Genomic DNA, 22427 nt, shown 5'->3' with positions numbered 1-22427 from the left:
ACAGATGGGAGAGAGTACCTAACTTTACAACAGGTGGCCCTTACGCTGCATGAAGTGCAGTGTGACATGGCGTCATTGAGAGCTGCATTCAGAACCGGGAACAACCAAGCCTGGTTTAACCGACTGGAAGCGAAATACTAGAACTGAAGGCGGGAAAAGACGGCGGAACACGCAGCATGTATCACCATGGTGACCACAACCTGAACTCACATGCCCCACGCTGGTGGCTCCATCTCTCATGTTGTTCAGTTCCCTGTGTTTTTCATCTTCCTGAGGAGCACCTCTTCTTCTCCCAGTGTTCTGAGGAGCACCTCTGCTTCTCCTGGTGTTCTGAGGAGCACCTCCGCTTCTCCTGGTGTTCTGAGGAGCACCTCTGTCGGTGTTCTGAGGAGCACCTCTGTCGGTGTTCTGAGGAGCACCTCTGCTTTTCCCGGTGTTCTGAGGAGCACCTCTGCTTCTCCTGGTGTTCTGAGGAGCACCTCTGTCGGTGTTCTGAGGAGCACCTCTGTCGGTGTTCTGAGGAGCACCTCTGCTTTTCCCGGTGTTCTGAGGAGCACCTCTGCTTCTCCTGGTGTTCTGAGGAGCACCTCTGCTTCTCCTGGTGTTCTGAGGACATTTTTACCTTCGTAAGTCTCCAGAAGAGTCGCCAGTAAAAAGAACCCATGTCTCAGTTTTCTCCTGAGCTCGTCACAGATGTGGAGGAACTTTTGCTGTTGTTGATGAACCTCATATGGAATATCTGGAGCAAAGAAGACGTGCTTGCCTTTGTACTGGAGGTCTCCTTTAACCCTGGATGTCTCCTTTAACCCTGGATGTCTCCTTTAACCCTGGAGGTCTCCTTTAACTCTGGAGGTCTCTTTTAACCCTGGAGGTCTCCTTTAACCCTGGAGGTCTCCTTTAACCCTGGATATGTCCTTTAACCCTGGATGTCTCCTTTAACCCTGGAGGTCTCCTTTAAATCTGGAGGTCTCCTTTAATCCTGGAGGTCTCCTTTTACTCTGGAGGTCTCCTTTAACCCTGGATGTCTCCTTTAAACCTGGAGGTCTCCTTTAACCCTGGCCTTGTGGTTCATCAGCTGCTGGTCTTGGTTGCCATGGCAATGTGCTCTTTCGATTGTGATGGGAGGGACTTCAACTCCTGAGCCATCAAGGAGCTCAGAATAATTCTCTCCAAAAAGCTTTCTGTTTCCTTTCCTTCTTCTCCTCCTTCGATTCCCGCAAGTCTCAGGTCAGAACGACGTGATCTGACCTCCACCTCCACCTCGGCCTCCACCTCCACCTCCACCTCCTGCTTCAGCTCAGCGGATACAATGACCTCGGCCCTAAAATGTTCCATCATCATTGGTTTGATTCTAGTAATTTAGGTTTTGATCATTTTTCATTTCTCTCTCTCTCTCTCTCTCTCTCTCTCTCGCTCTCGCGCTCTCGCGCTCTCTCTCTCTCTCTCTCTCTCTCTCTCTCTCTCTCTCTCTCTCTCTCTCTCTCTCTCTCTCTAGTATGCACAGATTTTCCTCTCTTGTTCTCTTCTCTCTCCTCCCTCTTCTCTCCCTCTCTCTCCCTGACATCTGCAGCTCTAAACCCAAAGACCTGCCTCTGGAGCCACGATGTGTTTACAGGACTCCGGACCAGGAACTAGAACCAGCAGACACAGGTACTAGAACCAGCAGACACAGGTACTAGAACCAGCAGACACAGGAACTAGAACCAGCAGACACAGGTACTAGAACCAGCAGACACAGGTACTAGAACCAACAGACACAGGTACTAGAACCAGCAGACACAGGAACTAGAACCAGCAGACACAGGTACTAGAACCAGCAGACACAGGTACTAGAACCAGCAGATACAGGTACTAGAACCACATCAATCACTTACTGATCACTTCATGCCTTTTAGCACAAACAAATAGATTTCTTTGTTATTTTAAAAAATAATAATAATAATAGTAATTATAACTCGCTCTCCTCGCTCCCGCGGTGAAGGACACACCTCGACTCTAAAGTCACTAACAGGCTTGGAACTGGCTTTGGTGATTCCATGCAACATTCAACAATAAACTATAATAAAAGCAAGATCTAGTGTTCCCTCGTTTAAAGAGTTACGTTCTAAAAAAAAACCTGCACTCAGCGAAATCCGTGAAGAAGTCTGCATTATTATTATTTTTTTATTATCATAAATGTTTTAAGGTTGCAAAACTCTCCACTGCTCAATTTATACACTTTTCTCAGGCATTAACTGAAGGGCAGTGCAGGTGTCTTTTTCCACTGAAGGGCTCAGTGCAGGTGTCTTTCTCCACTAAAGGGCTCAGTGCAGAAGAGGAGAGAAGGAGCTGTGGACCTGATCAGAAGCTAATCTGTGCAGAAGATGCTGCATGTTCAGACCATGAAACATACAATACTTCACTAGAATGTTGAACTCCAGGTTGTTACCGCTGCACCAGCCGCTCCACCTCCTGTAGACAGACTCATCCCCGTCTGAGATGAGCCCGATGAGGGTGGTGTCGTCATGGCGATGAGGATGGTGTCGTCCACAAACTTGATCAGTTTTACAGAGTCGTGGCTGGAGGTGCAGCAGTTTGTCACAGGGAGAAGAGCAGGGGAGAAAGTACACAGCCCTGTGGAGCTCCTGTGCTGATAGTCCCAGTGTCTGAGAGTCTTCTCCAGCCGCACACACTGACTCTGATCCCTCAGGAAGTCAGTGCTCCCCCTGCAGGTGGAGTCGGCGCTCCACCTGCGGAGTCGGCGCTCCCCCTGCGGGTGGAGTCGGCGCTCCCCCTGCGGGTGGAGTCAGGCACATTGAGCTGGGAGAGCTTGTCCTGGAGCAGAGCAGGAGGTGGTGTTGATCCTGGTGTAGGTTCCTGGGGAGTCCAGGTGCTGCAGGTGAAGTGGAGAGCCAGGTTGATGGTGTTGTCCACAGACCAGGTGAGGGACTTGAGGTGGGGGAGGGCCAGGCGCTCAAATGACTTCATGGTCTATAGTCATTATGTCCAGGGCGCCGGGGCTCCGGGGCTCCGGGGACTGTGACGATGATGGACGACTTGAAGCTGTGACACTATTTCATTCACCATTTTTAGAACCGCACGGTTCGAGAAGGAGCTATGTCCCCATTGGCTTTTATGTTCAGTGTGATGTTGAGAATAATTGTACCAAATTTGAACTGTTAATGACAAAGTCATTTTTTTCATCCCATTTAAAATGCCTGTAAAACAAACCCTAAGTCTATGGCAGTATCTGTCAGGTTGCCACGGTAACATGCTTGCAGCTAGTGGTATGTCGCCATTGGCTTTTTTGTGTAGAATGGCAAGAAATGAAGATAAGTTTGTTATCTTAAGTAGGAGCAGGACCACGCCCTTTCCTGCGGCTACACTATTTATGCTTCCAGGTCACACACGTCAGCGTTCGTGACTTCGTGCCCCTCCCTCCGACCCTCCTCTGATTATTATTCTAATTTATCTCCTAGATGGGGGTATCGAGGCCCGGGAGTGTACAGCCCTCATCACCAGAAAACCCAAAACCGCATCCATTTCTGTGACCCGTGTTGTTCATGTTTCTCATACGCCAATAAACACTTTGCATCGTGACTGGGGGCGTGGCCCTTGCTAGTGAAGGTTGTCTGTGCCAATTTTGATTTGTCTAAGTCAAAGTCAATTTTTTTACTTTTTTGTCAAATGGTCAAGGGGGCGCTGTAGAGTCTTTGTAAAATATAGCTATAAATTTTGTACATCATTGTGTTCAGCTCATCATTTTGCACAAAACCTATATTTGTGCCAGAGATACGGAAGTAACACATGCAGCAAAGTCAGAACGCAGACCATAGATCACATTAGACAACTGTCCAATTTTGGAACGGGCCAATCAAAGCCACTTCTTTGTAGTAGCATGTGTGTCTCTAATTACTTAATCCGCCTGTCAATCAAACTTGGATTTGGTTTCAGAGCATAACGTCTTTGTAAAGTATTGTAAACAAGTGTAGTCTTGACGGCCAGTGAAGTTTTGTCTTGTTTTATTCCTGCTTAAGTCTGGTCTCTCCACAGCGGGCCCCACAGTGGGCCCCACCCCAGACCCTGTCCCGCAGAACACTAACCCCAGGGTGTGGGAGTTGTCCCGGGCGAACGGTGCCTTCGCTCTGTCCCTGTACAAACAACTGAGCAACGGACGCTCGGCCTCAGAGAACATCTTCATGTCGCCCATCAGCGTCTCCACGGCCTTCGCCATGACCAAGCTTGGAGCGTGCAACCAGACCCTGCAGCAGATCATGAAGGTGAATCCACCTTCAAACCGTGTTGTAATGGTTTGAGTACTTTTAGAGTAACTGGTATAAAGATTTCCAAATATTGCGAGCCTAATCAATATTATACTAAATCCACTTTGAAAGTGAGTTTGAACTGAATAATCTTAGTTCTCATTCGCCAGAGGTGATTTGTGGAGGCAAAACTAAAAAGTACTCACCAATAAGTAAACATTAAAAGTATTTGGTAAAACTTTGCCTTTCGAGGCTGTTGTGATTTCAGAAGTTACAAAATCTAATTTAATTTAATTGAAAAGCAGATTATTTTTATGAAGAGGACATTGAGGTTTTGATTTGTTTGCATTAATTAGATTCATGACATTGTATTAATACGTTATGCTTAATATCCTATGACAGTAAAATATACACAGTTCAGGGGCGACTAAAGGGTCAAAGGCTCTAGACTGGTCCATACAAAGTCATATTTGTTGAGCGTTTCCTCAATCGTATTCCTATTCATTCTCTGAGCCAGGATTCAAATTGAGGCGGGGAATCAGATTTCCACCATTTTAGAATGCATCTTTTAATGTGGAAAGAACTCCCGCAAAAACAAAATAAAATAAAAATTTAATAGTGAAGAGGCAACGTTTCTGCTGCTGGGCCTTCGTCAGGCCTTCGTCTTTTAGCAATTCCCATGCCAAAAGTCACTGCAGCAGAAACGTTAGCACCATCTCCAGAGGACTAGAGAAACCAAGAAGAGCAGTTTCGGGATCAGGGTCAATAGTTATTTGGAGTGCACAGGAGGAAGACCACAAACCTTTGATAATTGGACACATTGGGCAGGAGTCGACCTGTCGGTGTCGTCCCTCATTCGTCCAGGAATGTTCCATTGTAGAGGGTTCAGTTGTGTCATCTGGACGTTTTGACTCACATCTAACAGTCATTTGCAGATTGAAGATGACTCTTGGATGAGAGTGGAAGATGACGACAACTGAAGCTTTTTCTACAATAAAAGTCGACTTACACTTATCACAGAAAGAACTTGACTTTTGAGTAATGAACCTGTGAATGACCTTAAACTGTATAAGCTGGACATTGATAGATCAGTGATGAAAACCATTCACGGCTCGTTGCCATATTGTCATCTTTGATTGTAATGTTAAGATCCTCTTTCCATTTTTGTTTGATATTTACAGCAGGTTGAGCAATATTATCTCACTAATACTGAGATCAGATCCTAATAATATCTTAAACAAAACACTTTCCTCCAGGAGAGAATCGAAAGCTGGAATATTCTGTCTAATGAAGTTCCTCAACTGTAGAAACCTAAAGAAATGAGGCAAATAGGCAAATTTCAAGTTCAATTGTTCAAAAAAGTGAAACTGTTTGTTATGTACAGATGTTTGATGTTTAATATGCTCTTCTTTAAAGATGACATCTGTGAGTGAAGGAGGGACGCATGCTTATTATAGTGTTTATTTTACCATTATTGTTCGTATTATCTTGTCTTACGCTGTTTTTATTTTATTTTATCTTTATTTTCCCCTCCATTCCTTATTAAGAAATGAGAGGTTTTGTCTATAATAGGGTATAGACAGGGAATTGAACCCTTGTGCACTTATTTTTCTAACTCACGTAGAATCCATTCCAGAATAAACTACTTTTTTGTTCTCAATAAAAACAGATCTAAAATGACTGAAGCAGATTTAGGCACAATAGACCTGAAGGATCCTGCTGTACATTTCTGTAGATTTAGAGGAAAGATGAAATAACACGGTTCAAAGCAGCTGCTGAATGACCCTTTGTTTAAGGACAAAATATTCAAAATCCTTAAGACTTATCTGGAGGAAAATGATCCTGGGGAAATGTCTCCGCCTCCTTTGGGATGCTTCCAAAGCAGTGTTGAGAGGACAAATTATAGCCATAGCCTCCAAAAAAAGAAACAAGGGGAGAAAAAGCTAAATAATCTGCACAAAATTAAAAAGACAAGAGGAGAAATGAATGATCTGACTTCACAGGAAATAGTTTTAAAAGTGCTCTTTACCAAACAAAGATATTATCAGAGTGGATAAAATGTTCTAAAATACTATCTTGGAAACAACAAGCTAAAGGAACAATTTCTAAAATACTGGACGGGCAAAATGATGCAATCTTGACTAAACAAGATCAAATTCAATCAATATTTGAATCCAAAATTCCAAATGATGAAGAAGATGATATGAATTCCTTTCTGGAGCTTTCAACAAAATAAAAAAACAGGATCTGAAATTGCAGTTTTTGAAATACAAAACGCAATCAAAAGATTAAAGAACAATAAATCTCCAGGAGCGATGGGTTCACCTCAGAGTGTCTAAAGCTCTAAAGACACACCTCAGAGTGTATAAAGCTCTAAAGACACACCTCAGAGCAGTATAAAGCTCTAAAGACACACCTCAGAGTGTATAAAGCTCTAAAGACACACCTCAGAGCAGTATAAAGCTCTAAAGACACACCTCAGAGTGGAATAAAGCTCTAAAGATACACCTCAGAGCGGTATAAAGCTCTAAAGACACACCTCAGAGTGGAATAAAACTCTAAAGACACACCTCAGAGTGGTATAAACCTCTAAAGACACACCCCAGAGTGGTATAAAGCTCTAAAGACACACCTCAGAGCGGTATAAAGCTCTAAAGACACACCTCAGAGTGTATAAAGCTCTAAAGACACCTCAGAGTGTTATAAAGCTCTAAAGACACACCTCAGAGTTGTATAAAGCTCTAAAGACACCTCAGAGTGTTATAAAGCTCTAAAGACACACCTCAGAGTGGTATAAAGCTCTAAAGACACACCTGAGACCTTTAGAAAGCTCTAAGACGCACCTCAGAGTGGTACAAAGCTCTAAGACGCACCTCAGAGTGGTATAAAGCTCTAAAAGACACACCTAGGGGTGGTATAAAGCTCTAAGACACACATCAGAGTGGTATAAAGCTCTAAAGACACACCTCAGAGTGGTATAAAGCTCTAAAGACACACCTCAGAGTGGAATAAAGCTCTAAAGACACAACTCAGAGTGGTATAAAACTCTAAAAGACACACCTCAAAGTGGTATGAAGCTCTAAAGACACACCTTCGAGTGGTATAAAGCTCTGAAGACACACCTCAGAGTGGTATGAAGCTCTACTAAAGACACACCTCAGAGTTGTATAAAGCTCTAAAAGACACACCTCAGAGTTGTATAAAGCTCTCAAAGACACACCTCAGAGTGGTATAAAGCTCTAAAAGACACACCTCAGAGTTGTATAAAGCTCTCAAAGACACACCTCAGAGTAGTATAAAGCTCTAAAGACACACCTCAGAGCGGTATAAAGCTCTAAGACACACCTTAGAGTGGTAAAAAGCTCTAAACACACACCTCAGAGTGGTATAAAGCTCCAAAGACACACCTCAAAGTGGTATAAAGCTCTAAAGACAGACCTCCGAGTGGTATAAAGCTCTGAAGACACACCTCAGAGTGGTATAAAGCTCTACTAAAGACACACCTCAGAGTTGTATTAAGCTCTAAAAGACACACCTCAGGGTGGTATAATGCTCTAAAGGCACACCTCAGAGCGGTATAAAGCTCTAAGACAAACCTCAGAGTGGTATAAAGCTCTAAACACACACCTCAGAGTGGTATAAAGCTCCAAAGACACACCTCAGAGTGGTATAAAGCTCTAAAGACACACCTCAGAGTGGTTTAAAGCTCTAAAGACAAACCTCATAGTTGTATAAAGCTCTAAAGACATACTTTAGAGTGGAATAAAGCTCTAAGACACACCTTAGAGTGGTATAAAGCTCTAAAGACACATCTCAGAGTGGTGTAAAGCTCAAAAACACACCTCAGAGTGGTAGAAAGCTCTAAGACGCACCTCAGAGTGGTATAAAGCACTAAAAGACACACCTCAGGGTGATATAAAGCTCTAAGTCACACCTCAGAACGGTATAAAGCTCTAAAGACACACCTCAGAGTGGTATTAAGCTCTAAAGACACACCTCAGAGTGGTATAAAGCTCTAAAACACCTCAGAGTGAAATAAAGCTCTAAAGACACACCTCAGAGTGGTATAAAGCTCTAAAGGCACACCTCAGAGTGGTATTAAGCTCTGAAGACACACCTCAGAGTGGTATAAAGCTCTAAAACACCCCAGAGTGAAATAAAGCTCTAAAGACACACCTCAGAGTGGTATAAAGCTCGAAAGACACACCTCAGAGTTGTATAAAGCTCTAAAAGACACACCTCAGAGTGGTATAAAGCTCTAAAGACACACCTTAGAGTGGTATAAAGCTCTGAAAGACACACCCCAGAGTGGTATAAAGCTCTGAAGACACACCTCAGAGTTGTATAAAGCTCTAAAAGACACACCTCAGAGTTGTATTAAGCTCTAAAAGACACACCTCAGGGTGGTATAAAGCTCTAAAGACACACCTCAGAGTGGTATAAAGCTCTAAAGACACACCTCAAAGTGGTATGAAGCTCTAAAGACACACCTCCGAGTGGTATAAAGCTCTGAAGACACACCTCAGAGTGGTATGAAGCTCTACTAAAGACACACCTCAGAGTTGTATAAAGCTCTAAAAGACACACCTCAGAGTGGTATAAAGCTCTCAAAGACACACCTCAGAGTTGTATAAAGCTCTAAAAGACACACCTCAGAGTGGTATAAAGCTCTAAAAGACACACCTCAGAGTGGTATAATGCTCTAAAGGCACACCTCAGAGCGGTATAAGGCTCAAAGACACACCTCAGAGTGGTAGAAAGCTCTAAGACACACCTCAGAGTGGTATAAAGCTCTAAAAGACACACCTCAGAGTGGTATAAAGCTCTGAAGACACACCTCAGAGTTGTATAAAGCTCTAAAAGACACACCTTAGAGTTGTATAAAGCTCTAAAAGGCACACCTCAGAGTGGTATAAAGCTCTAAAGACACACCTCAGAGTGGTATAAAGCTCAAAGACACACCTCAGAGTGGTAGAAAGCTCTAAGACGCACCTCAGATTGGTATAAAGCTCTAAAAGACACACCTCAGGGTGGTATAAAGCTCTGAAGACACACCTCAGAGTGGTATAAAGCTCTGAAGACACACCTCAGAGTGGTATAAAGCTCTAAAAGACACACCTCAGGGTGGTATAAAGCTCTAAAAACACACCTCAGAGCGATTTAAAGCTCTAAAGACACACCTCAGAGCGGTATAAAGCTCTAAAGACATACTTTAGAGTGGAATAAAGCTCTAAGACACACCTCAGAGTGGTATAAAGCTCTAAAAGACACACCTCAGGGTGGTATAAAGCTCTACAAACACACCTCAGAGCGGTATAAAGCTCTAAAGACACACCTCAGAGCGTTATAAAGCTCTAAAGACATACTTTAGAGTGGAATAAAGCTCAAAAACACACCTCAGAGTGGTAGAAAGCTCTAAGACGCACCTTAGAGTGGTATAAAAGCACTAAAAGACACACCTCAGGGTGGTATAAAGCTCTAAGACACACCTCAGAGCGGTATAAAGCTCTAAAGACACACCTCAGAGTGGTATTAAGCTCTGAAGACACACCTCAGAGTGGTATAAAGCTCTAAAACACCTCAGAGTGAAATAAAGCTCTAAAGACACACCTCAGAGTGGTATAAAGCTCTAAAGACACACCTCAGAGTGGTATAAAGCTCTAAAAGACACACCTAGGGGTGGTATAAAGCTCTAAGACACACATCAGAGTGGTATAAAGCTCTAAAGACACACCTCAGAGTGGTATAAAGCTCTAAAGACACACCTCAGAGTGGAATAAAGCTCTAAAGACACAACTCAGAGTGGTATAAAACTCTAAAAGACACACCTCAAAGTGGTATGAAGCTCTAAAGACACACCTTCGAGTGGTATAAAGCTCTGAAGACACACCTCAGAGTGGTATGAAGCTCTACTAAAGACACACCTCAGAGTTGTATAAAGCTCTAAAAGACACACCTCAGAGTTGTATAAAGCTCTCAAAGACACACCTCAGAGTGGTATAAAGCTCTAAAAGACACACCTCAGAGTTGTATAAAGCTCTCAAAGACACACCTCAGAGTAGTATAAAGCTCTAAAGACACACCTCAGAGCGGTATAAAGCTCTAAGACACACCTTAGAGTGGTAAAAAGCTCTAAACACACACCTCAGAGTGGTATAAAGCTCCAAAGACACACCTCAAAGTGGTATAAAGCTCTAAAGACAGACCTCCGAGTGGTATAAAGCTCTGAAGACACACCTCAGAGTGGTATAAAGCTCTACTAAAGACACACCTCAGAGTTGTATTAAGCTCTAAAAGACACACCTCAGGGTGGTATAATGCTCTAAAGGCACACCTCAGAGCGGTATAAAGCTCTAAGACAAACCTCAGAGTGGTATAAAGCTCTAAACACACACCTCAGAGTGGTATAAAGCTCCAAAGACACACCTCAGAGTGGTATAAAGCTCTAAAGACACACCTCAGAGTGGTTTAAAGCTCTAAAGACAAACCTCATAGTTGTATAAAGCTCTAAAGACATACTTTAGAGTGGAATAAAGCTCTAAGACACACCTTAGAGTGGTATAAAGCTCTAAAGACACATCTCAGAGTGGTGTAAAGCTCAAAAACACACCTCAGAGTGGTAGAAAGCTCTAAGACGCACCTCAGAGTGGTATAAAGCACTAAAAGACACACCTCAGGGTGATATAAAGCTCTAAGTCACACCTCAGAACGGTATAAAGCTCTAAAGACACACCTCAGAGTGGTATTAAGCTCTAAAGACACACCTCAGAGTGGTATAAAGCTCTAAAACACCTCAGAGTGAAATAAAGCTCTAAAGACACACCTCAGAGTGGTATAAAGCTCTAAAGGCACACCTCAGAGTGGTATTAAGCTCTGAAGACACACCTCAGAGTGGTATAAAGCTCTAAAACACCCCAGAGTGAAATAAAGCTCTAAAGACACACCTCAGAGTGGTATAAAGCTCGAAAGACACACCTCAGAGTTGTATAAAGCTCTAAAAGACACACCTCAGAGTGGTATAAAGCTCTAAAGACACACCTTAGAGTGGTATAAAGCTCTGAAAGACACACCCCAGAGTGGTATAAAGCTCTGAAGACACACCTCAGAGTTGTATAAAGCTCTAAAAGACACACCTCAGAGTTGTATTAAGCTCTAAAAGACACACCTCAGGGTGGTATAAAGCTCTAAAGACACACCTCAGAGTGGTATAAAGCTCTAAAGACACACCTCAAAGTGGTATGAAGCTCTAAAGACACACCTCCGAGTGGTATAAAGCTCTGAAGACACACCTCAGAGTGGTATGAAGCTCTACTAAAGACACACCTCAGAGTTGTATAAAGCTCTAAAAGACACACCTCAGAGTGGTATAAAGCTCTCAAAGACACACCTCAGAGTTGTATAAAGCTCTAAAAGACACACCTCAGAGTGGTATAAAGCTCTAAAAGACACACCTCAGAGTGGTATAATGCTCTAAAGGCACACCTCAGAGCGGTATAAGGCTCAAAGACACACCTCAGAGTGGTAGAAAGCTCTAAGACACACCTCAGAGTGGTATAAAGCTCTAAAAGACACACCTCAGAGTGGTATAAAGCTCTGAAGACACACCTCAGAGTTGTATAAAGCTCTAAAAGACACACCTTAGAGTTGTATAAAGCTCTAAAAGGCACACCTCAGAGTGGTATAAAGCTCTAAAGACACACCTCAGAGTGGTATAAAGCTCAAAGACACACCTCAGAGTGGTAGAAAGCTCTAAGACGCACCTCAGATTGGTATAAAGCTCTAAAAGACACACCTCAGGGTGGTATAAAGCTCTGAAGACACACCTCAGAGTGGTATAAAGCTCTGAAGACACACCTCAGAGTGGTATAAAGCTCTAAAAGACACACCTCAGGGTGGTATAAAGCTCTAAAAACACACCTCAGAGCGATTTAAAGCTCTAAAGACACACCTCAGAGCGGTATAAAGCTCTAAAGACATACTTTAGAGTGGAATAAAGCTCTAAGACACACCTCAGAGTGGTATAAAGCTCTAAAAGACACACCTCAGGGTGGTATAAAGCTCTACAAACACACCTCAGAGCGGTATAAAGCTCTAAAGACACACCTCAGAGCGTTATAAAGCTCTAAAGACATACTTTAGAGTGGAATAAAGCTCAAAAACACACCTCAGAGTGGTAGAAAGCTCTAAGACGCACCTTAGAGTGGTATAAAAGCACTAAAAGACACACCTCAGGGTGGTATAAAGCTCTAAGACACACCTCAGAGCGGTATAAAGCTCTAAAGACACACCTCAGAGTGGTATTAAGCTCTGAAGACACACCTCAGAGTGGTATAAAGCTCTAAAACACCTCAGAGTGAAATAAAGCTCTAAAGACACACCTCAGAGTGGTATAAAGCTCTAAAGACACACCTCAGAGTTGTATAAAGCTCTAAAAGACACACCTCAGAGTGGTATAAAGCTCTAAAGACACACCTCAGAGTGGTATAAAGCTCTAAAAGACACACCTCAGAGCGGTATAAAGCTCTAAAGACACACCTCAGAGTTGTATAAAGCTCTAAAAGACACACCTCAGAGTGGTATAAAGCTCTAAAGACACACCTCAGAGTGGTATAAAGCTCTAGAATACACACCTCAGAGCGGTATAAAGCTCTAAAGACACACCTCAGAGTGGTATAAAGCTCTAAAGACACACCTCAGAGTGGTATAAAGCTCTAAGACACACCTCAGAGTGAAATAAAGCTCTAAAGACACACCTCAGAGTGGTATAAAGCTCTAAGACACACCTCAGAGTGGTATAAAGCTCTAAAAGACACACCTCAGAGTGGTATAAAGCTCTAAATACACACCTCAGAGTGGTATAAAGCTCAAAGACACACCTCAGAGTGGTAGAAAGCTCTAATACGCACCTCAGAGTGGTATAAAGCTCTAAAAGACACACCTCAGGGTGGTATAAAGCTCTAAGACACACCTCAGAGTGGTATAAAGCTCTGAAGACACACCTCAGAGTTGTATAAAGCTCTAAAAGACACACCTTAGAGTTGTATAAAGCTCTAAAAGACACACCTCAGAGTGGTATAAAGCTCTAAAGACACACCTCAGAGTGGTATAAAGCTCAAAGACACACCTCAGAGTGGTAGAAAGCTCTAAGACGCACCTCAGAGTGGTATAAAGCTCTAAAAGACACACCGCAGGGTGGTATAAAGCTCTAAGACGCACCTCAGAGTGGTATAAAGCTCTGAAGACACACCTCAGAGTGGTATAAAGCTCTAAAAGACACACCTCAGGGTGGTATAAAGCTATAAAAACACACCTCAGAGCGGTATAAAGCTCTAAAGACACACCTCAGAGCGGTATAAAGATCTAAAGACACACCTGTGAGCGGTATAAAGCTCTAAGACACACCTCAGAGTGGTATAAATCTCCAAAGACACACCTCAGATTGGTATAAAGCTCTAAAGACACACCCCAGAGTGGTGAAAAGCTCTAAAGACACACCTCAGAGTGTATAAAGCTCTAAAGACACACCTCAGAGCGTTATAAAGCTCTAAGACACACCTCAGAGTGGTATAGAGCTCTAAAGACACACCTCAGAGTGGTTTAAAGCTCTAAAGACAAACCTCATAGTTGTATAAAGCTCTAAAGACATACTTTAGAGTGGAATAAAGCTCTAAGACACACCTCAGAGTGGTATAAAGCTCTAAAGACACATCTCAGAGTGGTGTAAAGCTCAAAAACACACCTCAGAGTGGTAGAAAGCTCTAAGACGCACCTTAGAGTGGTATAAAGCACTAAAAGACACACCTCAGGGTGGTATAAAGCTCTAAGACACACCTCAGAGCGGTATAAAGCTCTAAAGACACACCTCAGAGTGGTATTAAGCTCTGAAGACACACCTCAGAGTGGTATAAAGCTCTAAAACACCCCAGAGTGAAATAAAGCTCTAAAGACACACCTCAGAGTGGTATAAAGCTCTAAAGACACACCTCAGAGTTGTATAAAGCTCTAAAAGACACACCTCAGAGTGGTATAAAGCTCTAAAAACACACCTCAGAGCGGTATAAAGCTCTAAAGACACACCTCAGAGCGGTATAAAGCTCTAAAGACACACCTCAGAGCGGTATAAAGCTCTAAGACACACCTCAGAGTGGTATAAATCTCCAAAGACACACCTCAGAGTGGTATAAAGCTCTAAAGACACACCTCAGAGTGGTGTAAAGCTCTAAAGACACACCTCAGAGTGTATAAAGCTCTAAAGACACACCTCAGAGCGTTATAAAGCTCTAAGACACACCTCAGAGTGGAATAAAGCTCTAAGACACACCTCAGAGTGGTATAAAGCTCTAAAGACACATCTCAGAGTGGTGTAAAGCTCAAAAACACACCTCAGAGTGGTAGAAAGCTCTAAGACGCACCTTAGAGTGGTATAAAGCACTAAAAGACACACCTCAGGTGGTATAAAGCTCTAAGACACACCTCAGAGCGGTATAAAGCTCTAAAGACACACCTCAGAGTGGTATTAAGCTCTGAAGACACACCTCAGAGTTGTATAAAGCTCTAAAACACCCCAGAGTGAAATAAAGCTCTAAAGACACACCTCAGAGTGGTATAAAGCTCTAAAGACACACCTCAGAGTTGTATAAAGCTCTAAAAGACACACCTCAGAGTGGTATAAAGCTCTAAAGACACACCTTAGAGTGGTATAAAGCTCTGAAAGACACACCCCAGAGTGGTATAAAGCTCTGAAGACACACCTCAGAGTTGTATAAAGCTCTAAAAGACACACCTCAGAGTTGTATTAAGCTCTAAAAGACACACCTCAGGGTGGTATAAAGCTCTAAAGACACACCTCAGAGTGGTATAAAGCTCTAAAGACACACCTCAAAGTGGTATGAAGCTCTAAAGACACACCTCCGAGTGGTATAAAGCTCTGAAGACACACCTCAGAGTGGTATGAAGCTCTACTAAAGACACACCTCAGAGTTGTATAAAGCTCTAAAAGACACACCTCAGAGTGGTATAAAGCTCTCAAAGACACACCTCAGAGTTGTATAAAGCTCTAAAAGACACACCTCAGAGTGGTATAAAGCTCTAAAAGACACACCTCAGAGTGGTATAATGCTCTAAAGGCACACCTCAGAGCGGTATAAAGCTCAAAGACACACCTCAGAGTGGTAGAAAGCTCTAAGACACACCTCAGAGTGGTATAAAGCTCTAAAAGACACACCTCAGAGTGGTATAAAGCTCTGAAGACACACCTCAGAGTTGTATAAAGCTCTAAAAGACACACCTTAGAGTTGTATAAAGCTCTAAAAGGCACACCTCAGAGTGGTATAAAGCTCTAAAGACACACCTCAGAGTGGTATAAAGCTCAAAGACACACCTCAGAGTGGTAGAAAGCTCTAAGACGCACCTCAGAGTGGTATAAAGCTCTAAAAGACACACCTCAGGGTGGTATAAAGCTCTGAAGACACACCTCAGAGTGGTATAAAGCTCTGAAGACACACCTCAGAGTGGTATAAAGCTCTAAAAGACACACCTCAGGGTGGTATAAAGCTCTAAAAACACACCTCAGAGCGGTATAAAGCTCTAAAGACACACCTCAGAGCGGTATAAAGCTCTAAAGACATACTTTAGAGTGGAATAAAGCTCTAAGACACACCTCAGAGTGGTATAAAGCTCTAAATGACACACCTCAGGGTGGTATAAAGCTCTAAAAACACACCTCAGAGCGGTATAAAGCTCTAAAGACACACCTCAGAGCGGTATAAAGCTCTAAAGACATACTTTAGAGTGGAATAAAGCTCAAAAACACACCTCAGAGTGGTAGAAAGCTCTAAGACGCACCTTAGAGTGGTATAAAAGCACTAAAAGACACACCTCAGGGTGGTATAAAGCTCTAAGACACACCTCAGAGCGGTATAAAGCTCTAAAGACACACCTCAGAGTGGTATTAAGCTCTGAAGACACACCTCAGAGTGGTATAAAGCTCTAAAACACCCCAGAGTGAAATAAAGCTCTAAAGACACACCTCAGAGTGGTATAAAGCTCTAAAGACACACCTCAGAGTTGTATAAAGCTCTAAAAGACACACCTCAGAGTGGTATAAAGCTCTAAAGACACACCTTTGAGTGGTATAAAGCTCTGAAAGACACACCCCAGAGTGGTATAAAGCTCTGAAGACACACCTCAGAGTTGTATAAAGCTCTAAAAGACACACCTCAGAGTTGTATTAAGCTCTAAAAGACACACCTCAGGGTGGTATAAAGCTCTAAAGACACACCTCAGAGTGGTATAAAGCTCTAAAGACACACCTCAAAGTGGTATGAAGCTCTAAAGACAAACCTCCGAGTGGTATAAAGCTCTGAAGACACACCTCAGAGTGGTATGAAGCTCTACTAAAGACACACCTCAGAGTTGTATAAAGCTCTAAAAGACACACCTCAGAGTGGTATAAAGCTCTCAAAGACACACCTCAGAGTTGTATAAAGCTCTAAAAGACACACCTCAGAGTGGTATAAAGCTCTAAAAGACACACCTCAGAGTGGTATAATGCTCTAAAGGCACACCTCAGAGCGGTATAAAGCTCAAAGACACACCTCAGAGTGGTAGAAAGCTCTAAGACACACCTCAGAGTGGTATAAAGCTCTAAAAGACACACCTCAGAGTGGTATAAAGCTCTGAAGACACACCTCAGAGTTGTATAAAGCTCTAAAAGACACACCTTAGAGTTGTATAAAGCTCTAAAAGGCACACCTCAGAGTTGTATAAAGCTCTAAAGACACACCTCAGAGTGGTATAAAGCTCAAAGACACACCTCAGAGTGGTAGAAAGCTCTAAGACGCACCTCAGAGTGGTATAAAGCTCTAAAAGACACACCTCAGGGTGGTATAAAGCTCTGAAGACACACCTCAGAGTGGTATAAAGCTCTGAAGACACACCTCAGAGTGGTATAAAGCTCTAAAAGACACACCTCAGGGTGGTATAAAGCTCTAAAAACACACCTCAGAGCGGTATAAAGCTCTAAAGACACACCTCAGAGCGGTATAAAGCTCTAAAGACATACTTTAGAGTGGAATAAAGCTCTAAGACACACCTCAGAGTGGTATAAAGCTCTAAAAGACACACCTCAGGGTGGTATAAAGCTCTAAAAACACACCTCAGAGCGGTATAAAGCTCTAAAGACACACCTCAGAGCGGTATAAAGCTCTAAAGACATACTTTAGAGTGGAATAAAGCTCTAAGACACACCTCAGAGTGGTATAAAGCTCTAAAAGACACACCTCAGGGTTGTATAAAGCTCTAAAAACACACCTCAGAGCGGTATAAAGCTCTAAAGACACACCTCAGAGCGGTATAAAGCTCTAAAGACATACTTTAGAGTGGAATAACGCTCAAAAACACACCTCAGAGTGGTAGAAAGCTCTAAGACGCACCTTAGAGTGGTATAAAAGCACTAAAAGACACATCTCAGGGTGGTATAAAGCTCTAAGACACACCTCAGAGCGGTATAAAGCTCTAAAGACACACCTCAGAGTGGTATTAAGCTCTGAAGACACACCTCAGAGTGGTATAAAGCTCTAAAACACCTCAGAGTGAAATAAAGCTCTAAAGACACACCTCAGAGTGGTATAAAGCTCTAAAGACACACCTCAGAGTTGTATAAAGCTCTAAAAGACACACCTCAGAGTGGTATAAAGCTCTAAAGACACACCTCAGAGTGGTATAAAGCTCTAAAAGACACACCTCAGAGCGGTATAAAGCTCTAAAGACACACCTCAGAGTTGTATAAAGCTCTAAAAGACACACCTCAGAGTGGTATAAAGCTCTAAAGACACACCTCAGAGTGGTATAAAGCTCTAAAAGACACACCTCAGAGTGGTATAAAGCTCTAAAGACACACCTCAGAGTGGTATAAAGCTCTAAAGACACACCTCAGAGTGGTATAAAGCTCTAAGACACACCTCAGAGTGAAATAAAGCTCTAAAGACACACCTCAGAGTGGTATAAAGCTCTAAGACACACCTCAGAGTGGTATAAAGCTCTAAAGACACACCTCAGAGTTGTATAAAGCTCTAAAAGACACACCTCAGAGTGGTATAAAGCTCTAAAGACACACCTCAGAGTGGTATAAAGCTCAAAGACACACCTCAGAGTGGTAGAAAGCTCTAAGACGCACCTCAGAGTGGTATAAAGCTCTAAAAGACACACCTCAGGGTGGTATAAAGCTCTAAGACACACCTCAGAGTGGTATAAAGCGCTGAAGACACACCTCAGAGTTGTATAAAGCTCTAAAAGACACACCTTAGAGTTGTATAAAGCTCTAAAAGACACACCTCAGAGTGGTATAAAGCTCTAAAGACACACCTCAGAGTGGTATAAAGCTCAAAGACACACCTCAGAGTGGTAGAAAGCTCTAAGACGCACCTCAGAGTGGTATAAAGCTCTAAAAGACACACCGCAGGGTGGTATAAAGCTCTAAGACGCACCTCAGAATGGTATAAAGCTCTGAAGACACACCTCAGAGTGGTATAAAGCTCTAAAAGACACACCTCAGGGTGGTATAAAGCTCTAAAAACACACCTCAGAGCGGTATAAAGCTCTAAAAGACACACCTCAGAGTGGTATAAAGCTCTAAAAACACACCTCAGAGCGGTATAAAGCTCTAAAGACACACCTCAGAGCGGTATAAAGCTCTAAGACACACCTCAGAGTGGTATAAATCTCCAAAGACACACCTCAGAGTGGTATAAAGCTCTAAAGACACACCTCAGAGTGGTGAAAAGCTCTAAAGACACACCTCAGAGTGTATAAAGCTCTAAAGACACACCTCAGAGCGTTATAAAGCTCTAAGACACACCTCAGAGTGGTATAGAGCTCTAAAGACACACCTCAGAGTGGTTTAAAGCTCTAAAGACAAACCTCATAGTTGTATAAAGCTCTAAAGACATACTTTAGAGTGGAATAAAGCTCTAAGACACACCTCAGAGTGGTATAAAGCTCTAAAGACACATCTCAGAGTGGTGTAAAGCTCAAAAACACACCTCAGAGTGGTAGAAAGCTCTAAGACGCACCTTAGAGTGGTATAAAGCACTAAAAGACACACCTCAGGGTGGTATAAAGCTCTAAGACACACCTCAGAGCGGTATAAAGCTCTAAAGACACACCTCAGAGTGGTATTAAGCTCTGAAGACACACCTCAGAGTGGTATAAAGCTCTAAAACACCCCAGAGTGAAATAAAGCTCTAAAGACACACCTCAGAGTGGTATAAAGCTCTAAAGACACACCTCAGAGTTGTATAAAGCTCTAAAAGACACACCTCAGAGTGGTATAAAGCTCTAAAAACACACCTCAGAGCGGTATAAAGCTCTAAAGACACACCTCAGAGCGGTATAAAGCTCTAAAGACACACCTCAGAGCGGTATAAAGCTCTAAGACACACCTCAGAGTGGTATAAATCTCCAAAGACACACCTCAGAGTGGTATAAAGCTCTAAAGACACACCTCAGAGTGGTGTAAAGCTCTAAAGACACACCTCAGAGTGTATAAAGCTCTAAAGACACACCTCAGAGCGTTATAAAGCTCTAAGACACACCTCAGAGTGGAATAAAGCTCTAAGACACACCTCAGAGTGGTATAAAGCTCTAAAGACACATCTCAGAGTGGTGTAAAGCTCAAAAACACACCTCAGAGTGGTAGAAAGCTCTAAGACGCACCTTAGAGTGGTATAAAGCACTAAAAGACACACCTCAGGTGGTATAAAGCTCTAAGACACACCTCAGAGCGGTATAAAGCTCTAAAGACACACCTCAGAGTGGTATTAAGCTCTGAAGACACACCTCAGAGTTGTATAAAGCTCTAAAACACCCCAGAGTGAAATAAAGCTCTAAAGACACACCTCAGAGTGGTATAAAGCTCTAAAGACACACCTCAGAGTTGTATAAAGCTCTAAAAGACACACCTCAGAGTGGTATAAAGCTCTAAAGACACACCTTAGAGTGGTATAAAGCTCTGAAAGACACACCCCAGAGTGGTATAAAGCTCTGAAGACACACCTCAGAGTTGTATAAAGCTCTAAAAGACACACCTCAGAGTTGTATTAAGCTCTAAAAGACACACCTCAGGGTGGTATAAAGCTCTAAAGACACACCTCAGAGTGGTATAAAGCTCTAAAGACACACCTCAAAGTGGTATGAAGCTCTAAAGACACACCTCCGAGTGGTATAAAGCTCTGAAGACACACCTCAGAGTGGTATGAAGCTCTACTAAAGACACACCTCAGAGTTGTATAAAGCTCTAAAAGACACACCTCAGAGTGGTATAAAGCTCTCAAAGACACACCTCAGAGTTGTATAAAGCTCTAAAAGACACACCTCAGAGTGGTATAAAGCTCTAAAAGACACACCTCAGAGTGGTATAATGCTCTAAAGGCACACCTCAGAGCGGTATAAAGCTCAAAGACACACCTCAGAGTGGTAGAAAGCTCTAAGACACACCTCAGAGTGGTATAAAGCTCTAAAAGACACACCTCAGAGTGGTATAAAGCTCTGAAGACACACCTCAGAGTTGTATAAAGCTCTAAAAGACACACCTTAGAGTTGTATAAAGCTCTAAAAGGCACACCTCAGAGTGGTATAAAGCTCTAAAGACACACCTCAGAGTGGTATAAAGCTCAAAGACACACCTCAGAGTGGTAGAAAGCTCTAAGACGCACCTCAGAGTGGTATAAAGCTCTAAAAGACACACCTCAGGGTGGTATAAAGCTCTGAAGACACACCTCAGAGTGGTATAAAGCTCTGAAGACACACCTCAGAGTGGTATAAAGCTCTAAAAGACACACCTCAGGGTGGTATAAAGCTCTAAAAACACACCTCAGAGCGGTATAAAGCTCTAAAGACACACCTCAGAGCGGTATAAAGCTCTAAAGACATACTTTAGAGTGGAATAAAGCTCTAAGACACACCTCAGAGTGGTATAAAGCTCTAAATGACACACCTCAGGGTGGTATAAAGCTCTAAAAACACACCTCAGAGCGGTATAAAGCTCTAAAGACACACCTCAGAGCGGTATAAAGCTCTAAAGACATACTTTAGAGTGGAATAAAGCTCAAAAACACACCTCAGAGTGGTAGAAAGCTCTAAGACGCACCTTAGAGTGGTATAAAAGCACTAAAAGACACACCTCAGGGTGGTATAAAGCTCTAAGACACACCTCAGAGCGGTATAAAGCTCTAAAGACACACCTCAGAGTGGTATTAAGCTCTGAAGACACACCTCAGAGTGGTATAAAGCTCTAAAACACCCCAGAGTGAAATAAAGCTCTAAAGACACACCTCAGAGTGGTATAAAGCTCTAAAGACACACCTCAGAGTTGTATAAAGCTCTAAAAGACACACCTCAGAGTGGTATAAAGCTCTAAAGACACACCTTAGAGTGGTATAAAGCTCTGAAAGACACACCCCAGAGTGGTATAAAGCTCTGAAGACACACCTCAGAGTTGTATAAAGCTCTAAAAGACACACCTCAGAGTTGTATTAAGCTCTAAAAGACACACCTCAGGGTGGTATAAAGCTCTAAAGACACACCTCAGAGTGGTATAAAGCTCTAAAGACACACCTCAAAGTGGTATGAAGCTCTAAAGACAAACCTCCGAGTGGTATAAAGCTCTGAAGACACACCTCAGAGTGGTATGAAGCTCTACTAAAGACACACCTCAGAGTTGTATAAAGCTCTAAAAGACACACCTCAGAGTGGTATAAAGCTCTCAAAGACACACCTCAGAGTTGTATAAAGCTCTAAAAGACACACCTCAGAGTGGTATAAAGCTCTAAAAGACACACCTCAGAGTGGTATAATGCTCTAAAGGCACACCTCAGAGCGGTATAAAGCTCAAAGACACACCTCAGAGTGGTAGAAAGCTCTAAGACACACCTCAGAGTGGTATAAAGCTCTAAAAGACACACCTCAGAGTGGTATAAAGCTCTGAAGACACACCTCAGAGTTGTATAAAGCTCTAAAAGACACACCTTAGAGTTGTATAAAGCTCTAAAAGGCACACCTCAGAGTGGTATAAAGCTCTAAAGACACACCTCAGAGTGGTATAAAGCTCAAAGACACACCTCAGAGTGGTAGAAAGCTCTAAGACGCACCTCAGAGTGGTATAAAGCTCTAAAAGACACACCTCAGGGT

General features: G+C 42.8%; 1 protein-coding gene across 1 annotated transcript in view; it reads left to right on the top strand.

Annotated features, from left to right (window-relative positions):
• Window positions 1–22427, top strand: part of serpinc1 (serpin peptidase inhibitor, clade C (antithrombin), member 1) — an 86168-nt gene that overhangs the window by 789 nt on the left and 62952 nt on the right. Inside the window, exons 2-3 of the mRNA XM_072438817.1 lie at window positions 1496–1650; window positions 4033–4259. Coding sequence (XP_072294918.1) covers window positions 1497–1650; window positions 4033–4259 — 381 coding nt within the window. The 5' untranslated portion in view covers window position 1496. The remainder of the gene's footprint in view (window positions 1–1495; window positions 1651–4032; window positions 4260–22427) is intronic.

Source organism: Eucyclogobius newberryi, unplaced genomic scaffold (assembly GCF_026437365.1).
Source record: "Eucyclogobius newberryi isolate DKJ021-1_F unplaced genomic scaffold, fEucNew1.0.hap1 SCAF_9, whole genome shotgun sequence".
NCBI classification, from domain to species: Eukaryota; Metazoa; Chordata; class Actinopteri; order Gobiiformes; family Gobiidae; genus Eucyclogobius; species Eucyclogobius newberryi.
The sequence above is the reverse complement of the archived record's forward strand: the minus strand, read 5'-3'. Positions and strand labels throughout refer to the sequence as shown.